This window comes from Lethenteron reissneri, chromosome 12 (genome assembly GCF_015708825.2).
Source record: "Lethenteron reissneri isolate LAM-NWPU_2019-01 chromosome 12, ASM1570882v1, whole genome shotgun sequence".
NCBI lineage: Eukaryota > Metazoa > Chordata > Hyperoartia > Petromyzontiformes > Petromyzontidae > Lethenteron > Lethenteron reissneri.
In genome coordinates this window covers 5,198,311-5,221,419 of record NC_083790.1, presented here as the reverse complement: position 1 = coordinate 5,221,419, position 23,109 = coordinate 5,198,311, and the positions used below count along the sequence as shown (strand labels likewise).

The window sequence follows — 23,109 nt, the reverse complement described above, 5'->3', positions numbered from 1 at the left end:
TTTTGGCTACTTTCACATGTTACCAATGTCCACGTTTTTGATCCGATCAATATGCCACCGCATACACAAGCTTAATGAGTTCTGCATTGGGGAATTCCATCAACTTTTGACAGCCAAAACAATAAAATAAGAGGGCAAAAAAATAGTAATTTAATTGGGAATTTTATTTTCTACATTAATAAAAATGTCCCATTCTAATACATCCCAGAAAGCGTTTCTACTACTGAGCCTATTATCTTTTTTTCCAGCTCCAACCTCAAATCAAGTGACAAATCTTATACTGTACTCTTACATTGTTTCTGGCTTTAATATAAAGTTTGTTTGAACCCCCATAGGAGCACAGTACCTCCCACTATTACACACGCTTATGCCTTAAAAGTAATACTGCACAAGAAAGAACAAATCCGATACATTAGTCAATAGCGTTGCCTTAAATGTGTAAATATTATGGGTTTTTAAACCTTAAGTGTGGGTCTCAAAGCCACATCAATCAGCTGACGTGAGGCCTCCTTGCGGGGGGGGGGCGGGGGGTGTTGTGATGGGGGGGTGACGTCACGGGAAAAAACGCCGAGCTCTCTAGATTCCCCAGCGTGGATAAGCGCACCGGGAACCCCCGCGCCCCCCCCGCCGCCCCTCCCATTGATGCCAATGAGCGAGAGCCCCTCCCCCAAACCCCCGAGGTAAGTTGACCAATCAACGCGCGCGATCGTTGAATTTGGACCAATGGGCGCGCGCTGAGGAGGGGAGGCGTCGCCCATCCTCGCTGGGAAATGTAAACGGACGCACGCGCTTGCACCCCTTCCCCGCAGCAGCCCCCCCCCCCCGCCCTAGGAGGCGAGACAAGATGGCGCCCACGTATGGACTCAAAGCGGTGGTCGGGGAAAGTAAGTGGCAGCTACGCGGCTCGCTCTCTCGCTCTCTCTCTCGTCACTTTGCTCGCCCTTGGCCGTTGCTTCTCTCGTCACAAGTTGTATTTGTTTTATTTTAAGAGCGGACTTTCAGAGGTGTCCGCTCACTGCACCGTCCTCGGCACTCCTCCGCGCCGATGTAATATTGCTGTGCGTAGGACACTAGGCCTCCGCGGAGCCTTCGGTGTTGCCTAGAAGCTCTACCGATGATGGGGGATCACACCCGGCGGGGGGGGGGGGGGACAAGGAGGTCCCGCGGCGTCCCTGTTCGGGGTCGCACTGTGTGACCAGGGATTTCGTGATCGTGGAGAGTGGAATTCCCCCCCCCTTCCCCACATGTTTTATACGTAATGTGTTGCTTATGTTGGCGCTGTTTTGTGGTGTCGTTTACTCTCGGCTGTTATGCTTGAGCGGTATTTTGACAGCAAATTAGCAACACATTCATTAGGGCGTGTAGTCTGATAATAGGGTAATGTCGTAGCGTGTGTTTAATCTTTGAGTTGGAGGACCTTCCAGCCCATAGTACTTTATTGAGGGCGACATTGTGACGTAAAATCAATATTAATTGATTGGGAATAATATTACTGTCTGAGTTGCCACAATGTGACTTCGGATCTATCATGGTAATGTGGAATTCCCACCCAGGGCTGTGAAAAGGGAGATGAGACTTTAATCAAAGTAGATGGAATATAGAGTCCCAATACACATGCCATTCATAGCTTTACACACACATTTACCTAAATGACTAACTTGAAGTTGTGCAAGGCAGCTTGCGACACAGCCAAGAAGCGTATGCTGTACAGGATATGAGCAGTTTGTTTTTTGGGTGGGCGTTTTTCATTGCGTTTATATATTTAAATCGTTGTAATCAATGTTTTAGTATCAGTACAGTATCTCTGTGTTTATAGCTAGTGGCGGAACGTCCACGTTTTTATGGCTGGGCTGAGTAACATTACAGATTAACCACTGTTGTGCTGTTGATTGACATTCCTTCACTTGAATGCACACATGCGTTCTAAACAGCACCGCAATTATATGTTTTACAAGCCTCTTGTCACGTTACATTTCATGCTCTAGGGAGTGCGGTGTTGTCGGCACATTCGTGAGTTGCCGTGTGTTCAACTCGTGACGCGCCCATATGGCATTGTTCTGGAGTTTACTTTAATTGGCTGGCTTCTACGTGTGTGTTGTCCCTTATTTAAAGAACATTTCCTCGCATGTTTTTCTGTTGTTATTCTTTTTGCTTAAGCTGCTGCCGCTTGTGTGAATTATCTGAGGTTGCGACAGTTTAATTTGCGAGACTGTACTTAATGTTGATACGTCAAATGTCAAAAGTGTCACGATTCTCACTTGAGTGCAGGGCGGTGTTCATTTCCGTTGGTTCAGAGTTCGTAATATAAATTCCACAATACGAAGGCGGGATCCGGTCTTTTAGTTAAACATAGCAACCACCACTGTTCACGTGGACTAAGTGCAATCTCACCACTTCACTGACCACGCAGGCATGTTGCTAAATTGGTATGCACACTTTTGTTGTTTATACATAATATAAATGTGGCTTTGTATAATATGTGCGTGCGTGTATATTAAAGCCAAACGTGAAATGACCAAACGCCACCAAATGATGTGAGTGTTGAAGACATGCTGATCAAAACATTGACTTTTCCTGGATTTATATTTGCTTTGCTCATCGGTGGAAACTTATAATATCGTGTCTTGTGTTTGTCACCAATATATAGCGTTGCCTGCATCGGGCCCGAAGTGGCTTGTGACATGACAACGTTTTATGGTACATGGCAATATGCACATTCCTAGCGTTCAATCGTGACGTGATTCAATGACCTATTCTTTAACAGAGATCATGAAAGAAGTTATCCAAAAGGTGAAAAAGAAGGGAGAATGGAAGGTGCGTTCAGTAAAGTAAAATCTAAATCATATCTACAGCCCCCACTCTTCACACTGCTTACCTGTTTTGTTTTGCATACATACGTATAAAGGCAATCTCCTTTGGAAGTAAATTTTACTGCTCTTCATTATCTTATAAAATCCTGTTGCAAGTCAGTGTTGTGGCTTAAGATTTTTCACGTAATTGTTGCATTTCTGCAGGTACTCGTGGTCGACCAGCTGAGTATGAGGATGCTCTCCTCCTGCTGCAAGATGACAGACATCATGACCGAGGGCATCACCAGTAAGTCCTGATCATGCACTCGGTGGGATGGTAAAGCATCAAGGTCATGGCACAGGGTGTGTCCCTGCTTAGCCTTGCTCAACCTTGAGAATACAGACCGCATTGCTCATGCTACACACTTTTGGCACAGATGTAATGCAAATTGTGAATTTGAACAAAGGCCATTCAATCTTGAAAATATGGTACCAAAATCGTATCCTTGTATACATGTGAAGCATCTAGTACTTATTTAATTGGAGCACGCAGAACGATGTTTGGAAACAAGCCCGTTGACTAACCTTAGTGGAATTGCATTCATCATGTGCAGAAGTGAGGAGTCCCATGGCAGTATTAAGATAATTTTCCATTATCTTTTTCATTACTGCTTAATGCATCTATCCCAGTTATACCATTTTAAGCCATGAATGCATTATTTATTTGTGACACTGTCTCCCAAAAGCAAGCCGTTTTGAGCTAATCTGCAGAATGTGTTGTTTAATTTATTTTCATGAGATAAATACATTTTAGATTTGTCCTTGATCAAAGGTTTACTTTAAATGATCTTTGGCCATGCTTGAAAAAGGACAATGTTTTAGATTTCAAAAAGTATTTTGGCACTTACACTTAACACTGTTATGGCTTTCTTTAATGAATAAGGCAAGATTGTACATGCAGAATTGCATATTTAGTCATTGTACACCTGCACATAAATAGTTTTAGTTCCTCTAATCTTTTCGTGATTGAAAATGTGGTAAATGTGTCATGTCCTGTGTGCTTTTTTCCTATTGTAGTGGTTTGGTTTATGTTGGCACTTTTCTCTCTCGTACAGTAAGTAGCCTTTGGGCTATGAGATTGCAATCAGATGGCAAATTGGTTGGTGTCCATGAGGCAGCATACACGAAAACCTGTATCATTTGTCATACGTGACCCGCAGACAGATTTAGACATAGGAGGACTGTGTGCTTGACTTAAGGGTGGATTGTTGATCCGCTTCGCAGTGGCGTGCCGTAGAAAATGACACAGGATGTCAACTGAACCTGCTTTGCACGCATGTCCTACAGTGTATCCTCAGTTTATCATGTGAACATGATGTGTTTAAAAAAAACACGTTTATGATGGGCAGACGAGAATTTGTTAAAACTACCTCTGCCGAGGCCTCTTATCTCTTTCTTCATGGTTATACAAGTTAAATTTATAGTAACCGTGGTTTTGTGGTGCAGCGCTCGCATGAATGTGCCTTTTTATATAAAGCAAGATGGATTTGTCAAGCACGTCAGCGGCGACTTTAATTGTATTCTTGCCAAAGCCTCCATCGCTTTCAGGGTTAGTGGTTGCATGGAGGCACAAATCATTATGTTTTTGCCACGATGAGCAGAATTTAATTAGAATACTCACGTTTAATTATTATTAGTGTCTCTTCAGAGAGGACTATCAGGGTTGCAGCAGTTTGAGCACTGTGCAATTAATCCAGCCATGTTGAGTTTGATTCCCAGCCAAGGCTAAGTTCAGTGGCAAGTGTGATACCTGATCCTGTACTGGACCCACCTCTTATCAAGTTGCACTGACATCAGATTTAAGTATGGTCAAATAAACCCCATGAAGAGCTCCGGATTATGCAGGTTTCCACAGAGCAGTGAATTGTCAATTGGCTGTAAATGCATATTTTATGTTTTTTTTTTTACAAATGTGGGCCACATTCTAATGGTCTTTAATCTATCACAGTGTTAATTGTAAAAAAAAATGTTTACACTCTTACGTAGCAAAAATGAGCTGTATTGGAGTTTGTAGAAAGTTCTTGTTGGGTTTGATACATGCATTTAGTGGGAATGATGCTTTCCCAAATATATCGCTCAACATATTAAGAATGCATTTTTGCCTCTGGCATGGAACCTTTTAAGTAGGTGAAATGTTGCTCCACATCCAACTTATTCAAATAACCCCTTAAGTTTTTTCTCAATTAGGGAAGGAAGTAAACATTCTAATGAACTGCAAACATCAGCAAACGTTGGCTATGTTATATTATGCACCGAATACTAATTTATGATACAGCACTTTGTAAGTACAGTACAGGACAATACAACTATTTGAGTTCTGTTTTTTGAAATCTTAATAAGAAATGTTTTGTAAAGTAATTGAAAACTTTAAGGGAGCTATGTTGAAAAGTTAACATAAATATGCACAACCCATTCACTGCTTATAACCCCTATGATTCCCATGCCATGTGGATCATAAGGGGTTATTTCACCGTACTTCAACACACTGGTCAGTAAGTGAATTGGGGAGCATATATATGGCAGCATGTAAGTACAACTATACAACAATGGATTTTGCTGGACGAGTCCTCTGCTGACCACAACAGCAGCCTATAACACGTGTTTTTCATAGTTCTCGCCCAACCAAGCACTATCCAAGTCCAACGCTGCTTAGGTTACAAGATCTGATGAGATTAGACATTCCAGTTGATATGGTCACAGGCATAGGACAGCTTGTGAAAAACATCTTCCAGTCACTTTTAAAATCCTACCACGTTTGTGTTCACCAGTGATCGTGCCACCAACGTGTGATAATTTGTTTGCGCCGTTGGGATTGCGGCTTCGGCATAGAGGCAACGTGGTCTGCTGTTGGGACCACACTTTGGGCGTACGTTCTGAGTCGGTCGCAACGCGTGTGCGTGGGGAGGCGCATAGCTGTGCAAGCAGTTTAGCCAACTATGAGTGTTGATTACCGTACTGTGTGTGTGTGTGCACGCACAGTCGTGGGGAGCGGTAGGGGAGTGGTTAGCGCTCTGCGCTACGAACCCGGCTACCCGAGTTTGATTCCCCGCTCACGGCCAACACCAGTGATATCAACTATCTGAACTGTTTATGGGCCTCCTCTAGGTTGACTCGGCCTCATATGAGTACCTGGTGCGGTGTGTTAAAGCATCGTCACCGGGGAGCCAAAGCGGTCGGGCGTGGTGCTGGCCACCCCACCCCCTCGTGTACCATGTCGGCCTTCATAGGTGCTCGCTTAACAGCACTTGCCCTGACAGTTTTAAGGCTATACGGGGGATCTTTGTCTTTGCACAGTCGTGGAGGACATTAACAAGCGGAGGGAGCCAATTCCTAGCCTCGAGGCCCTCTATCTCATCACCCCATCCGAGAAGGTAAGCTGATGACGCCGATGCTATTGTGTTGCGTGTAAATAATGGGCGAGGTGGGGAGCTAGCGGCGTAGCTTGGCAGCTGCCAGTCTCAGCGGTTGCAATTGAACGTGTTTATTTTTACACTCGCCGGTTGTGCACGTGACCATTGAATTCGGCTTCGTCATGGGTGTTTTGTTTCATGGAATTAAGCACTTATTTACATGGGAACGAAGTTATTCTGAAGGTACAACTTTTTTCTAATCAAGCTGCTGCTCCTTGCTGCCTTGTGATTTATTTTGCATATCCACATTTGTCAATAGATGCAAACACAATGACGAAATAACGCATTTCGTGTGGTTATAAGGAACCCGAGAAAAATATGAATAATGTCAGACAAAAATGTTAATTTGTGGTCAAAAAAAGCTTTCTACTTCATTATTTAATTAGAAGTTAATGGAAAACATGGCTTCGGTAAATCGTCAGCAATTAGTTTGGTTTCTCATCCAGCTTGAAAGTCATATCACTGTTGCTGCCTGTAACTGTTGGATAAAAATACTACCTATCCTCAAATTCACTCCAGGATTCATGATTTCCTGTGGCTTTAGCAGCTTTCCGTATGTGCCTGAATTATAAAATATTCACATTCCATTGTGTAACATTCGATTTATTATGTATGCAATGTTCATTCATTAGTTAAACTAAAATATTTTAATCATGTTTGTGTCCTGCGGTTTATCACCGAAGCTCTGCTGTAAAATGTTTCCTTATTGTGTCCTGAGTGCCTCATCTGCAGTGTGACTTGCATTTTAACAAGGAAATGTTGTTTTGCATTTCAGTCTGTGCGCGCACTGATTAATGATTTCAAAGATGCATCCATCTTCAAGTACAAAGGCGCACATGTGTTTTTCACTGATTGTAAGTATTGTGAAAGAAAAAGTAGTAGTTAAGAACACGATTGTTTTTTATCTATCTATTGAAATATAACCCCTATAGATTCTTCGCTTATAAATATGATTGTTTCTAATTACAATTATACAGTATTTCAATATAATTTCCTTCACGAAGTTTAAACTATAATTATAATTCTTAAGTGGTTTCTAAGCAAAACGTAGATTTTGATAATAACGTCTTACATATTAAAATTTTCTGAGATGATTTTAAAGGTGTCATGTTTTTTTGTATATGAACCTTATGGCGGGACCCGGGGTCCCGAATAAACGGAAGTCAAAATCGTAATTAATTTTTATTTTTGGCGACTCCATCCCACCGCGCACATAAACACCGCGACCCACCAGAAATCAATCCTCTCGTTCTTCACCAAGCACCCGTCGTTGACAAAATTGCCGTAGTCAGTCATAAACAAAACTTTGAAACTTTGATTAGCGCATCGTGTAGAGCTCGTCGAATAGACTACCGCATCGTTCGCCTTCAACAGACATAAAATTACGTTTCAACGCGGTGTATGCGAGAGCCGGGGTCTTATGGGACCCCGGGGTCCCGCCATAAGGTTCAAATGTAGTATCATTATTATGTGTATCGGACTTTTTTTAAGTCAGTGGCTTCACATCAATCATGCATCTTTGCAGTATATTCAGCAGAAGCAAACTTCGATTTAAAGCTTTCGTGACTGCAGGGATTCATATTCTTGGTTCTTTCGGTAAAGTCACGTAGAAGGGAAATAATAAAAATAAAATAAATCATCATCAGATGATTGCTTGTGTTGCAATCGAAACGTCGTGAGAATGTTATTGTTTTATATTTATTATTTGATTATTTCCCTTCTACATGACTTTACCAAAAGTAAACTTGTTGGACATTCTGTGAAGTCTCTAAGGTCAACTGCATAACAATTAACTTCCCACCAATCTATAGAAGTACACCTGCAAAGGCAGTTTTGTTTCTAGGTTTGCATGGCTGAGTTACACGTGACCCCTAGGGGATGAGGAATGTGAGTGGATGTGTTGAGAGCTGGAATCGCTTCGGCTTGCCTGCAGCTTGTCCGGAAGCACTGTTCAAAGAACTGGGCAAGTCCCGTGTTGCCAAAAACACCAAGGCCCTGCAGGAGATAAACATCGCCTTCCTGCCCTACGAATCGCAGGTACGTGGTTGGAATTTTATGGGTTTGTGGTGGAGAGAGGGATTTGTATGAGGTGAAGATATCGAATAATTGTTATCACGGTTTCAATCCAGGCTAAATGCCTTGCTCCTTTTTTATTATTATTATTAAACTGGGTTTTTATTGATGCTTCTATCAATTTTTCTTTATCTGAATTTACCCAGGCCATCATCGTGTTTTAACCTTTGTTTAATGAACAGTGGCTGAAGATAAACATTTTAATACCACCCCCACCAATGTGTTACTAAGATGCTCTGCTGTTAAATTGTATTGAAAGCTTTTTTTTATTGTATGATAAAGTATTACAATTATGTCATTAGCTGCCTTTAACACATGATTGTCGGTGCTGATTAGCAGCTTGTGATGCCTAATTTAAGCGCACGCACCGTCGTCCCTGGGCAGCGCTTGCAGTGGATGGTGGCGATGGGAGCACGAGGTTACACTGCACGTCTTGTGCTTTTAGGTGTTCTCTCTCGACGCTCCGGAAGCTTTCCAGAGCTTCTTCAGCCCGCAAAAGGCATCCGTGCGAAACCATATGATGGAGCGGCTCGCCGAGCAGATCGCCACACTGTGCGCCACGCTGCAAGAGTACCCTGCTGTTCGCTACCGCGGGTACAGCATGCACCATTAGCACCAGGCGCTTTATATATATATACGTTGTGTACAACATCAGCACCATCTGTTAAGCCCATTGCTGAACAGACCGTTACATGTCAGTTTGTATTTTTTTTAGAATTTATTCCCGATTGTGCTCAAGGTCATGCCATGAGATGAACAATCTATTCTGAACTCTGGCAGAGTAGTGCAACCCTTCATATAAGAGAGGGCATTACGTTCCCTACGACTGGGGCGCCACGGTGGCGAGATGTTAACAACCTCGCCTGGTATACAGGCGGTTGTGGGTTCAATCCCCAACCCTAGACGCTTGCTGTATATTTGGAGTTTGCTTATCTCCATCTCCCCCTATTCGCGTGGATTTTTTTTGGGTACTCCGGTTTTTCCCTCTGCATTTTAGGAACATGCTGATATACATTTGGCTGATATACATTCCCACATGATCAGCCACTTTATTGAGCTATTATATGTGGCCAGGTCGCTGCTGAAAAAGAGCTATATAGATCGGTGGGCCTTACCTGGTAAAATTTAATTAGTAAATATAATGTACTGTTCATCATGTGATATTAATACCAATATTTTTTATTCTCAGGGCTTGAATTTTGCCTAATTAGGTGTAGAACCAAATTGGGGACCGTGCTGTTTCCATCGGCTCTCTGTGCTCGTGAACAGTCTAATCACAGGCTGTTGCCTTCATTCGAACCCCCAGGATCTAAGCGGTGCCCGCTCAGTGCTCTGACCTCTGGGACACATGGCCACCTCATGCACTGCCTGTATTATTGTGCGGCAGAAATAACTACTAAGTTTCCGTGTCTCAGTTTTCAATATTCTTGTTGTAATTTCATGACCAACCTGGCATGCAGAGTCCATCAGCAGTGAATGGACAAAGGTTTGTAATATTCTTTTTTGTATTTTTTTTTTTACCAGAGATTATGCCAACAACACCTACCTTGCCCAGCTGGTTCAGGATAAATTGGATGCTTACAAGGCTGACAACCCGACCATGGGAGACGTGAGTGCATGCTTGTACTGAACAGAACATTTGGATACTTTAAATTAAATTGTGCCTGACTTGCACAATGTAAAATGTTTTTTCATTAGCGTCTTAATCATCAAATCATGTTCAACTGGACACAGGTGCCAGCATGAAATGCAATTCTTGGTAAGATTAAGTATTCAGGTATCATGCGTTCGGTCATAGAGACCAAAAACGTTTTTTTCACTTATTTGATCATATTTCACTACTCTCTTCAATTTTAATTTGTGAAGTCATAGAGCACAGATTTGGGAGCATAGAAGCACAGTACGGTAATGGGTTTTCCTGCACTGGCCCGTTGCTGCCCACCGCGTAGCCCCACAGCCACCTATGACAACTTGGCATGCACGGTGTTCACCCATCCAAATACTATCCAGGCTCAGCTCTGCTTAGCTGCCAAGTGCTGATGAGTTTTGGCGCATTCCAGGTGATTAAGACGTAAGCTCGGTGCTCGTGTCGCGAGGATGAGAATTGATTTGTACACAATGAACCAATCTATCATGGCATGCCTATTTGTTGTATGTATTTTAATTTTATTTTGTGCAATTGATTGGGCTCAGGGTCCCGACAAGGGTCGATCGCAGCTCCTGATCATCGACCGTGGATTTGACCCCACCTCACCCGTGCTGCATGAACTCACCTTCCAGGCCATGGCCTATGACCTCCTGCCCATCGAGAACGATGTCTACAAGTGAGCTGACTTTTCCTCTTTTGCACTCTCCCTGTAAATGCACGTGTACATACACAGTTGCTGCACTATTGTCAATCCCCTGCTGGATTATTTTATTAATGCATTGGCCACTGACGTACCATTTGTTCTGGCTTATGCAATGATCATAACATTAAAGTGATGTTTCGTCCAAACTTTTCAAAAATTTGTGTGTTTTGTTTTAACCATACTTTACTGTGCTGTTCAGTGTGGGTTGGTGAAGGTAGGGAGCATAGGTGTGGCAGCATAGTACACTACAGCAATGAATTTTGCTGCACTGATCTCTGCTGCCCACAGTTTAGCTTCCCAGAAACCGATAGCACCTCTTTTTATAAATGGTGGTCACCCATGGAAGCATTAAGCAGGCTCTGAACCCTGCTTAGCTTTCCAGATCAAACAAGATCTGGAATATCGTGGGTAATATACGTATTTTGAAATGTACTTCGCTTTTTTTCTCCAAAGGATATTCTTCTGCTGTTGGCATCATTTCATCGAAGACATTTAAATTCGGATCTCTTGCAGGTCCCTGCGAATGTTATATACCATGGAACAATTGCTGAAGTCGCTTATAAAAGCTGCTCTATTCACATTCTGGAGACACCTGCTCGTGCATTCAAGAGTTTTTCGTTGCACGTCACTGCATCGGAAATGTTTAATTCTCATAGCTAGAATAAAAAAAATTGAGCAGTCATTGACTGGGTTAAGGCCCCAATCACTTGACTACGCGTGAGAACCCAGTTTAATCATTGGGTTGGCGACCTGGATTCAAACACTGGGACTCGGGGTTAGCTCACTGTTCTGATATTCTGTTATCCTCATGAACCACCCTGTCCAATTCTACTCTGCCCTGTGCTGGATTTTTTGTCCTTAAATATATTTAAAGGTGTTCATGTTGATAAGAGTGGTACTACTTTTTTCAGCTGCCCTTTGCCGTTTTTATGTTAGCGCTGCACCTTAACCAGGTGTAATAATACCTCAACAGTGAAGGGGGTGTGTTTTGCCCTTCACGGTCTGTTAAACTTCTTGCGAGAGCTTACAGTGCTGTTTCAAATGTCAATAATCCACTTGGACACCAGCTTGCCGAGCAAGCTGTGAGCATGCAAAGGCAAGTGTCAGTCCTACCATTCGGACTTTTTTTGCACTGAAAACCTTGCGTAGTCTTACTTTAAAATGAAACTAGGGGCTATGCAATCACATTTCATGCATGTGGGGAGCGCTGACGATGCTATTTAGAATTTATATCGTGCCCTTTCCACTAGTCGCGAATATGACTTGTGCCAATTACCTTTTGGCTTGCAAGGAAGCAAGCTTGGGGGATATAGAGGTGTCAAGCCCCGGTGTGCTTTGAAGGTGGAGATCAGCTCGCTAAGTTTTGCTTAATGCATTCTTTTTTTGTATCGTACGTGATTGGCTTTCATGGGATTTTCCATGCTGGTCGCGAGCGAGTTAAAGCGGGTTTCGTTCAAAGCAGCGTGTCAAGGTTAATTGCTATAAATATATAGCCACCGAGCCTTTGTCCTATCGCAGATACGACACGAGTGGGATGGGTGAGAATCACATGAAGGAGGTTTTGTTGGATGAAGATGACGATCTCTGGATGCAGCTCCGCCACAAGCACATAGCCGACGTTTCGCAGTGAGTGAAATATAAATACAACTTTTAAAATGCACGTGGGTTGTGTTTGTCATCTTCCGCAATGCAGCTTAATGGGGTAACGGCTTATCGCCATAGCTGGCAGCTGCTTGGGTTTCCCCCTGGGAAGCAGGCTTTGGTTCCAGCGCATTGCCAGAGCGTGGCGGTGAGATGTGCATCATGCGAACGAGTGTCCCCCCACACAGGGACGTGACCAAGTCGCTGAAGGAATTCTCTTCGAGCAAGAGAATGGCCACAGGAGAAAAGGTGTGCATTGCTGACTGCCTATTCACACCTGCACACCACTGAGCTGAACTCGCAGGCAGACATACCTGCCTTTGTCGGTGCAATCACCTGTTTAAGTGTAAAGGCGCAGCTCTGCAATATCTTGCTTTTGCTGCTGCTAGTGGAAAGATCTTAACCAGAGGGTATTTTGGCGAGGTGGTAATACCCACACTTTACCTCGCCATAGCTGACCTGCCAGTAGATCTGTTAACTGGTGTGTATCCATTTATATTGGTCGTTGGACAGACTTTCCCATTGTTTCATCTGCTGTTCTTGTGGACAATGACACCACAGCAGCATCCCACCTGTTAAATGATAACGTGCATACAAACGTGTACAGGCTCTGCTGCTTAAGAAGATGTATTCTTAGTGTCTAGAATGAGTTGTGGATTTCTTTAAGATGGGCACTGTTGTTCACAAATACATCGTCGTATTTTTGTTTCACTCGTTCGTGAGTAGGTGTTTTATATACCATGGCTCGATGTTGTATGGGAAAGGGAAATTAAAAGCGAGTTCCTAAAATGGAAACTGATGTTTTGTTTCTGTTCCTCAATGTTATTTTATTCTTGGATAGTTTTTTTTATTGCGGTTTAAACTTTTTATGGCGGTTTTGTTTGCAGATGAACATGCGTGACGTGTCGCAGATGCTGAAGAAGATGCCTCAGTACCAGAAAGAGCTGAGCAAAGTACGTGTAATTGTTCAACCCACATGTATAGCACTAGAGATAATGATGTCCAAAGTGCTAAGTATTGTACTCATAACCCTGTGCAGTATGATCACTTGTCAGTGCCTCTTAATGTGGTTACCTGAGCTATGCGAGTGCAATGAAGTCTGTGCCTGGAAGCCCCACGCTGGCAGCACGTCGTTTGTGATACGCCCATTGTCATCGTTATTAACTTCTGCAAAGGGGGAGGGAACACGACGCATCAGGATTTGTTGTTTTTTTGTCGTTCCAGTATTCCACTCACCTGCATCTCGCCGAGGATTGCATGAAGCATTACCAGGGCACTGTAAACAAGCTGTGCCGTGTGGAGCAGGTGACGCAGTCTTAACTCGTGTCTTTTTTTTTTAAACCATCGGCTACATTTTCCGTCTTTCTCGATTGCTTCATCCATTGTGCATTCGCCGCTTAATGTTTGATCGCCGTGAAACCAATGGTGTCAATTAGGATCTGTCATCAAGTCTCGTTGAAGTCCTGAACATTGCCTAGTGTGTATTACATGAGCTTGTCAGGATATATTCACCTGTTCGAAAATACATTCATCAATTCACAGTGTTTAATCATATCCATGCTATATATGTACGAGGATTTTTATTGGTTTATTATTTTACAGGAATCCATTATGTTTGTAGACATTTGTAATTGAAGTTATGACATGTTGAAACGATAATACTCTGCAGTGTGTTATTTGCTATATCACTGTTTGTGTCTAACCCCCTTGGCTGCGTACAACAGGCCTTAATTAATCTTTATCCGACAGCAGTAGAATTCCGAAGGCAAAACCAATTTGGTTAGTACGCTTTCATATTTATGACATTACTTAGATATATATATTGTCATTGCCCTCAGTGTTATCTCGATTGTGCGGTAGGCTTTCACGTCACAAGACAATCTTTTCGGATGTCGTGCAGAGCAGTGCAACCCTTCCATGTTAGAGAACGGTTCAAGGAAGCCGATTTCAGAGCTACCTCTGAGATCCCTTCAACTGACCTCTGATCCACCTCTGGTCCACAGAGTACGGGGTGGCAGCACTTTGCCAACAACATTAATGTTCGTCACACGACAGACAAACTGTTATTTTTAATCGTCACAGCTGGATTTTAGCCAAATTAAATTTAACGTTTCGTGTTTTTTTTTACATTTGATGACAGGCTAAGGCCATCAACTTCCTGCAATTGAGCACCTGGCTTAGTCACAGGAAACAGTCTGGATTCGAACCCAGGATCTCAGCGTTGCTAACCCAGCTTTCTCACCTCTGAACCACTCCGCCACCTCTGCCATTACTTTTTTTTATTAAAGTTCACAAAACCTTCCACTTTTAATCATCATGGTTGACCGTTGCGCTCTGTGACAGCCTCCTGTGTTGCTTCCGCACTGAGTTTTGTGGATACCATGTGCAGGACCTGGCTAACGGCACGGATGCCGAGGGTGAGAAGATCAAGGATCCCATGAGGGCCATTGTGCCCATCCTGCTGGACACCACCGTCAGCACCTACGACAAGATCCGCATCATCCTACTCTACATCTTCCTCAAGAACGGTGATGTCCGCTGCTGATTTTTTTGCTGTTCCCACCAGCATAAAATGAACAAGGTGTCTGGAACCACGTGTAACACCTTAGTGTAAGTGTCTTGCCAACATTTTGAAAGTTCAATTTCCATGTTGATGGTTGATGCTTGCTGGCCGACCGCGCTGCAGGAATCACGGAGGAGAATCTCAACAAGCTGATCCAACACGCGCAGATTCCTCCCGAAGAGAGCGAGATAATCCACAACATGGCCCACCTGGGCGTGTCGATTGTCACAGACGTAAGTCGCATAACCGTGTTCAATAATACATCGGTTGTTTTGTGTACGTATGTTGAACTTCTTTCGCACCGTACGTAGCCAACCGTGCTCATAGGAGGTGCGGGGGAAGGACAACAAATTAACTTTGCTGGGGTGACCCTGTTAAAAGTAGGGGTGCATGGATTAATATTGATTCTGAAGCTATCCACACGTGTTACGAATCACATTTGTCAAAAGAGGCTTCGTCGGTTTATGCGGTAGACGCATTACAAAAAATGGTGCACAAAGCGAGACCGCACGAGACTGCTGCCTACCGAGTAGTGCACGCAGTACACACACAGTGGTGTCCCACGTTTGGCCGCATACAAGCAAAATGTGGGTAGAAAGAGGTTAGCCACATGCACGCAGAAACCAAACCCTTATAAAGCGAGGGAAAACCTGTATTGTAATTTACATTCGTGAGTTTCAAGTAGTTTTTTAACAAAATACTATTTTCTAAAATACATCGTGCCTTTTTGGTTGTTATTTTTCTATCCCGTGCTGCACAAGTTTGACAATTTACGTTTCTCGTGCCACATCCGCTTGGGTTGACAGACCACGCTGCGTCGCAAGAGCAGGCCGGACCGCAAGGAGCGCATAAATGAGCAGACCTATCAGATGTCGCGCTACACTCCCGTCGTCAAAGACATCATGGAGGTACGTACTGCACTGCAGTATTTGGAATTTTGTATAGGTGTGTAACGATGCATTAATTGATCAAAATCCATTATGCTCTTGCTACCTACATAGAATCGCGCGCGTGTGTGTGTGTGGCAATTATCTATATATGAAAAAGATATACTAAGGGGGGGGGATGAATCATGACACAAGTCTGGAAAAGTGAGGTAACAAAGAATTGGTTCTTGAATCAAATCATGCATCCGTAGCCTGATAGTTCGTCGTAATCATGGTATTATAGACAGTGCAGGAGAACACGGATATAGCAATGGGCTGGAAGTTGTCCATTTACTTCTGAAGAGTCGGAGACTGGTTACCCACTTGTTTATTCTTCAACCCACAGCCACACTCGTTCCGAAAACCAACCCCGAACACGCGTCTAGCAGCCCCTTTTAAACCCTCCATCTCTGCCCTCGTTCCCAATACACATCTCCGTCTCGCACGCCGGCTCCGTGTTACGGCAGTGCCCTTTAACCCTTGACCCTTGTCTAGTGTATTGCCGTGCGTGTGATTGGTGCGTGCGGTGCTGAGTGTGGAGATTTCATGTCTGCGTGGTGCGAGTGCGTGAGGATGGCTCGCAGATTCCTTACACTGCTATAATGAGCCAAGAATGTCTGTGTGTCCCGCGCGTGACGGTCACTCCACGTCGACCAGCCCCCCTCATTAATAATCATGAGCAGGTGACGTCACTCCACATCGAACAGCCCCCCACATTCATCATTATGAGTGGGTGACGTCACTCCACATGGGGGGGCGAGGCGCCTCCTCCCCCCTTCTCATTGTCAACTTACAACCCTCACTACAAAGGCAGAACCCTCACGTCACGCGATCTCCGTAACGCTATTGAGACACAAGTCAAAAGGACGTCATGATGAACAAGGGATTATAACCTTAAAATGAAATAGGTCTGTCACCGCGGCCTTACAAATTGCACACGAATGGATGCAATGCGTTTCGCTTGCAAGTTTCAGATTTACTGCAATACACCCATCCTTGGACGGGAAAAAGTTGTTTATAGTGTGGCAGGCAGTTGGCTGTCTGAAGGTTTTGAGGTGCGTACAATCAAGATACTATCCTCAACCTAAGAAATGCACCACCTTGATAATCTCTTGCACTGACTGAAGCCTCCGGTGGTAAGTGAAAAGTGTGGTCTGCACGTGGGTACGGTTATTAACAGTCACGACACGTGACAGGAGACATAAGGGTCGGTCAGATGATGAAGACTTATTATTGAAACCCTCTGCTGCTCATTTACAAAACCTGAAGCAGCCGGGTGATCATTAGCTCTCCGAATAGATTTTTTCGTGTTCAAAGGAAAGCATTCGTGCATACCTCATTTCTCCTTTCCTTTATCATCAGCCGCCCACATTTGACCTCTCCTAGCATTTTCGCTGGGTTTTTTTTTTACCCACATCTCCCACGGCCAATTTTAATTGTTTGCTTGTAACCCTCATAGCATGAGCTACTTTTTTTACTTGAATTTTTTTTTTGCTCATTGTATACAATTGTCATGCTTATTCTGACTTAATGGTGTATTTCCAAAGTTGAACCTATACCTACTATAATCACCCAGGAATGTCCTTAATGCCCGTGACGTCACTCCACATCAACGAGCCCCCTTAATTAATATTCATGATCAGGTGACGTCCTCCAAATGGACATCCCCCCCATTCCTAATAATTAGCTGGTGACGTCACTCCACATGGGGGCCGAGGCGCCGCCTCCCCCCTCCTCGGCGTCAACTTACAGCCTTCACTACAAAGGCAGAACCCTCACGTCACGCGATCTCCGTCACGCTGTTGAGACATCAAAGTAAAAAGGACGTCATGATGAACAAGGGATTATAACTTTTAAATGAAATCAGTCTGTGTCACCGCATCCTTACAAATTGCACGCTAATTGATGCAATGAATATCACATCGCGGTCTGCTTTTCACTTGCAAGTTTCAGATCTACTGCAATAAGCCCTTCCTTGGACGGGGAAAAAGGCTAGTTGGTTAATATTACGCTTGTTTTTATGCAAAAAAGTTTGTTTATGCAATTTCACTGTGACCATTGCCGTGCATTACCTAAGCCACCTGCACACCAGAAAAATGGATATCCAGTGCCATTTGACTCTTCGCCAGCCAAACATGAGCAATTTTTGTGCGGCGAGTTTTAACCCTTCCCCTTCGTGGTGTGTGTTTCGGGGCCAGGATGCTGTCGATGACAAACTGGATGCCAAGCATTGGCCGTACATCTCTGCCCGTTCATCGGCAACCTTTGGCACCACCGCCGTTAGGTGCGGTGCTTCGTCATCTAGCTGTCTTCCTGTTTCGCTCGAACCTTTGCACCCAGCCATTCAGTAACACAGAAAGTGGCCAGTGACATTGCATGTTGTATGTGGGTCATCTTGGATTTGATTGCTTTGATTTGGGTTTGCGGAGATCAAGAGGATATAGCCCTGCCATATAGAAAACATACACGGCAGAGAAAAAAAGGTCCTCATTCCGATGTCTGGTAAAAACATCACAAGGTCTCCGTTACCAATTTGAAAGATAAACACCAAAGTCGGTATATTTCAGCCACATTTAAAGCTGTAAACCTACGCCTTAGTTTAATGTGCATGATATATTATAGTAATGCTTAGGACTACAATTTTGCATTGAATAAGCACACAATGGAGGTGCCTCAGACCTATCCTATTACAGTGATACCTCGGTTCACGAACTTAATTCGTGAACTGACTCTGGTCGCGAACCGAATTGGTCGTGAACCGAGGCACATTTTCCCAGAGGGTTCAATGTAAATCCGGTTAATCCGTTCAGACATTTTTTTTTGGTTTTTGAAGCACAAAATATGAAACAAATTACAATACACATTAGTGTACTGTACAGTATAGTAATGTATAAAGAGAGAACACTAACCTTGCTTGAGATGACTTCAGTAAGCACTCAAACGGGTGAACTGTACAATACAGTAAGTACAGTATTGTACAGTACAGTAGTACAGTACAGTACTGTATGTGCTAAAAATCACACCAAAAAGCAAAAGTCACTGAAAGTGTCTTCACAGTACTCACAGTACTTCTTTCTGCGTCTCTTATTCTCTCCACGATCTTCCTACAGGAAGTCACGACCATGTGACAGCCTGGAAATAGCATTAAAATGGCCGCGGCTCCTGTTCGTGAACCGAAGCAGAGTTCGTGAACCGGAGCATCTTTTTATGAACTTTTCTGTTCGTGAACCGAGTTGTTCGTGAACAGAAGCGTTCGTGAACCGAGGTATCACTGTATTAGGTTTGTGTCTTATTCGTGAGAACCCCTAGTGATGTTCACCCATTGAGTTTTCTCTGAGGGTCCGGGTTGGCAAGAGTTTACGTCTTTCGCGTCGTTTTCTGACGTGCGCAATGCTCGTGCGCGCCCTCTTTTCAATCGAGCAGCGCCCGCTACGGCCACTGGCACAAGAACAAGAGTCCTGGCGAGTACCGAACTGGCCCTCGCCTCATCGTCTTCATCATCGGTGGCGTCTCCTTCTCCGAGATGCGATGTGCCTACGAGGTCACCCAAGCCAATGGCAAGTGGGAGGTGCTCATTGGTACGTTACGTATGCCCTCCCCCCACCCCCACCTCACTCATACATTCTTGCCCTATTTGCCTATGATTCTGTTATGTTTGTAAAGCTCCTCGGGCAAGGCTGGAGCCTCCCGTGGAGAATATAATTTCGAATATTCTGTCAATAAAAAGCACTTGTATGTAAGCCCTGTAGTGGGGCAACCGCTTTGGCCTTTAACTAATGATTGTTTTATTTTTGATATTTTAGGTGAAGCAAAATTAGTATTCACTGTTAGGTTAGTATGTGCTCGTGTGTTCTTGCGTTTGCAGGGTCCACGCACATCCTCACTCCGAAGAAGCTCCTCGATGACCTGAAGAAACTGAACAAACCGGACGAGGAAAACGGAAGCTAGGTTGGAAATTGAAAGTCTTACCTGGCGACGGGTAAAAAAACTAAAAGAAACAAGCAACTGCTACAAGACTGGAGTGCAGATAATTGGTATGAATGAAAGATAAGCATAAATAAATCGCTAACCACTTCAATGTGCGTAAATCTCCGTATCGTCAGGTGGCTGCGTTGCCAGTAAAGTATGAATGTTTGAGGCTTAAAACTGCAGTACAAGCCCAGTAACCGTGCCATCATCGTGCTTGGTGTACCCTACACACACACATATGCATTGACTGTTTATTCTTCTATACTGTTTATTGCCTTCTAGAACACATGTTGTGCACAGTGTGCTTGCTCGTGGTGTAAGTACAACCTGTTAGACCATGACAACGCAAGATGCCTCACTATTGTGTGTATTTGTAGACACGTGTGAGCCACGCAGTTATTTTTTCAAAAGTTAGTGCTGCTGACTAAGTGGCACATAGTTGCGAGATGAAGTACCGGCTATCCGGTGAGTAAACGAGAGTGTGTGTGTGTGTTAATGGGGCTTTCTTATTGCATGAACATGTCGCAAATGGCTTGGCCTTTCATTTTTACGTTCACAAGTGTCTCGCATTAATTGCATTTTGATTTGTATAAAAACGGCACAATTTTGCCTTCAGGAAACCGACGAAATAAACCTTAAGCTAGTATTATCGAGGTGCAAACAATGTATGCACAAAGAGCACAACAGTGCATTATTCACAGTGACGATTACAAGCAATCCTGAAAGCGGTGGTCAGATAATGAAAATTCGCGTGACAGCCTTGCGTGATGAAGGCCTCACTTTTAAAACTCCAGGCCTGTTTTTCCAGGCCCTTAAGCAGGACCACGAAGCTGCCATTGCAGTGTTTACTGAACGGAACAATTAGTCCCCTTTCAGCAGTTGTTGGCACAGCACAGCACGCAGTAACCGTGTTCAGCGTTGCTTTGTTAATGCGGCTTTCTTCCAGCAGTTGGGGGTTGACGCCATCTCACGAGTGGGAATATTTTGAGCGAGGGGCATCATGACGTGGGCTGGCACGGGCGATTGGATTCGCTGACCCGAGTATGGTCTACGGCTGTACAAAAGAGCTGCAGTCAAGTCCTTGACTCAAATAACAGGGAGACATTCAGACTGTTTGGACCAAAGGGAATTGCTTTTATGGGAAATCATAGGAAATTAGATTCCAACTTTGTGAGAATACTCCACCATTAATTGACATCAAATTCCAAGACTTAAAATGTCAAACTATTTAAATATTGTTATTACTGTATTGCTTTATCAAGTTAGATTTTATTTTACTTGCTACTTTATACCTTTTGCTGATCATAATTTATTTAGGTAAACATGGTTTCTTTGATTTTTGCATACAATATATATGGAGGCATAACTTACGACCTTTGCTATCCAGGTAGGCAGTATATACAAGCCAAAGGTTAAAGCACAAGAGGCCGTTATGCTTTGAAATACTATGCTTTTTTTCTCTCCACTCATGTACTATAGGTGAGCAGGCATAAATCCAGCTGCATTACTTGAAGAGTAAGTTTTCGCTGAACACCACACATGTGACTTAGTGTTGCCTTTTTGAAATCTTTACTTTTCATGTCTTTTGACAGGCATGCATTTGTGGCTTCAGATTTATTTTATATCTGTTTGCTTTGTGAATATATGTGCTTTGAAAGGAGCTACTTTGATGTTCATGTGGTGTACCATGGGCAGTCTGATCGGTGCGTGGTTTTTGGGTGTAATGTTTTTGTGCTTGTATATGGATGCGGTGTCGTCATGTATCGGCTTGATTTCTGTGCAATGGTGCAATAGATGTTTCTAAAGAAATTAAATACATATTCTGGCTTCACCACCACTTAAGTGTGAGCTGTTATTCTTTAACCTAATCATGCTTATGCCATGTCTTTCAAAGAGATTACGTCTGTGCCTGTGCTACCCTGGAATTTGACCATCGCATCTCAGCGGTTGAGCAGGGTTGGACCTGTCAGGCATAACACTCGTCAATCCCCCCCACCCCCCCTTATGATTTGATTCTGCTAATTTCTGGGCCGCCAATTTGGTTAACATTTGTACTGCACTTGTTTATACGATATGCTTTCTCCTTGTATCCATTGCGTATATAGTTTGTGTCATTTCTTTACTCATTCCTTCTGCCTATTAGGCTAAAGGAAACATTTATATACATTTAAATTGATTGTTCTTGATTTAAAGCTTTCGTGACTACAGGGATTAATATTCTTGGTTATTTCGGTAAAGTCACGTAGAAGGGAAAATAATAAAAATAAAACACAAGCAATCATCATCAGGTGGTTTTCACATCTGATGATGATTGCTTGTGTTGCAATCGAAACTTCATGAGAATTTTTATTTTAAAAAAAATTATTTTATTGCTTTCCCTTCTACGTGACTTTACCGAAAGAACCAAGAATATGATTGTTCTTTGTTAGGTGTATGAGTCCTAAGTGTAAGAAACTTAGATTGCCAAACATTCAGCCAAGTATCATTACCGCTCAACACTGGGGCTTTGTAATTGTCAGAAACGTACACAGGCACTGTGAAGAAGCTTAACTTAGAGTCGTGTTCTTTGGGTCTTTCGGTAAAGTGACTTTACCGAAAGACTCAGATTATGAATTCCTGCAATCACGAAAGCTTTAAGTCAAGACAGAGGCGTGGTTCCAACCGTTGTGGGCTCAGACCACTCATGAATCAGGATGGGCATGAGTTTAACACGTAGGCTTTCGCGACCAATGTTATTCATAATCAACGTTTTTGGGTTTAGATCGCGTTATTTATAAATGTGTCATAACCCTCCACCACCCGACACGGCCAATCAGTAAAAATGTGTCACGTTGACAAAGACAAATAGTTCACTGCTTTAGCCCACCGGTGTGTTATGAAGGATGGGCATGAGTTGGGAGGAATTGAGTTGTTCAGTGCTAATGACATGGAACGAACCTTGGATCATGCATTATTAACATACTATTACATAATGAAGACTATGCAAAGTGCTCCAAAATGTTAATTCAAAGCCGTGAAAAAACTTTATTTACATCTAAATATGTGCAATGGGCAATAAAATACGTGGTGTTATGTGAAGAAAATAATCGCAGTACCTGGAACAGCCCCACGTGCTCCCCCCCCAGAGCCTTGTGAACCACAGGTTGGGAACCACTTATAGGATTCAATTGATGTCTCTAGATACTGATCATCTTGGGACAGTATTTTACGTAACTAATTTCTGGCGTAAGACCCACATCTTTGTAAACGGACTTGACCCTAGCCAAATTACTTATTAAAAAAACTGAGTTGTCACATTTAGGGGCTTAACTAATAAGTTGTTTTTTT

General features: G+C 43.3%; 1 protein-coding gene across 1 annotated transcript; it reads left to right on the top strand.

Annotated features, from left to right (window-relative positions):
- The first annotated feature begins 806 nt into the window (after window positions 1-806).
- Window positions 807-21,619, top strand: LOC133341795 (syntaxin-binding protein 1-like). The gene is made up of 19 exons (XM_061550518.1): window positions 807-884; window positions 2,765-2,814; window positions 3,015-3,096; window positions 6,144-6,220; window positions 7,035-7,113; window positions 8,193-8,296; window positions 8,778-8,926; window positions 9,857-9,941; window positions 10,526-10,656; window positions 12,202-12,309; window positions 12,513-12,573; window positions 13,212-13,277; window positions 13,549-13,629; window positions 14,714-14,852; window positions 15,011-15,120; window positions 15,694-15,795; window positions 18,012-18,097; window positions 19,237-19,391; window positions 19,679-21,619. Exons 1-19 carry the CDS (start codon window positions 845-847, stop codon window positions 19,759-19,761), a joined length of 1,788 nt encoding a protein of 595 aa, XP_061406502.1. The 5' UTR covers window positions 807-844; the 3' UTR covers window positions 19,762-21,619.
- Window positions 21,620-23,109: the final 1,490 nt, after the last annotated feature.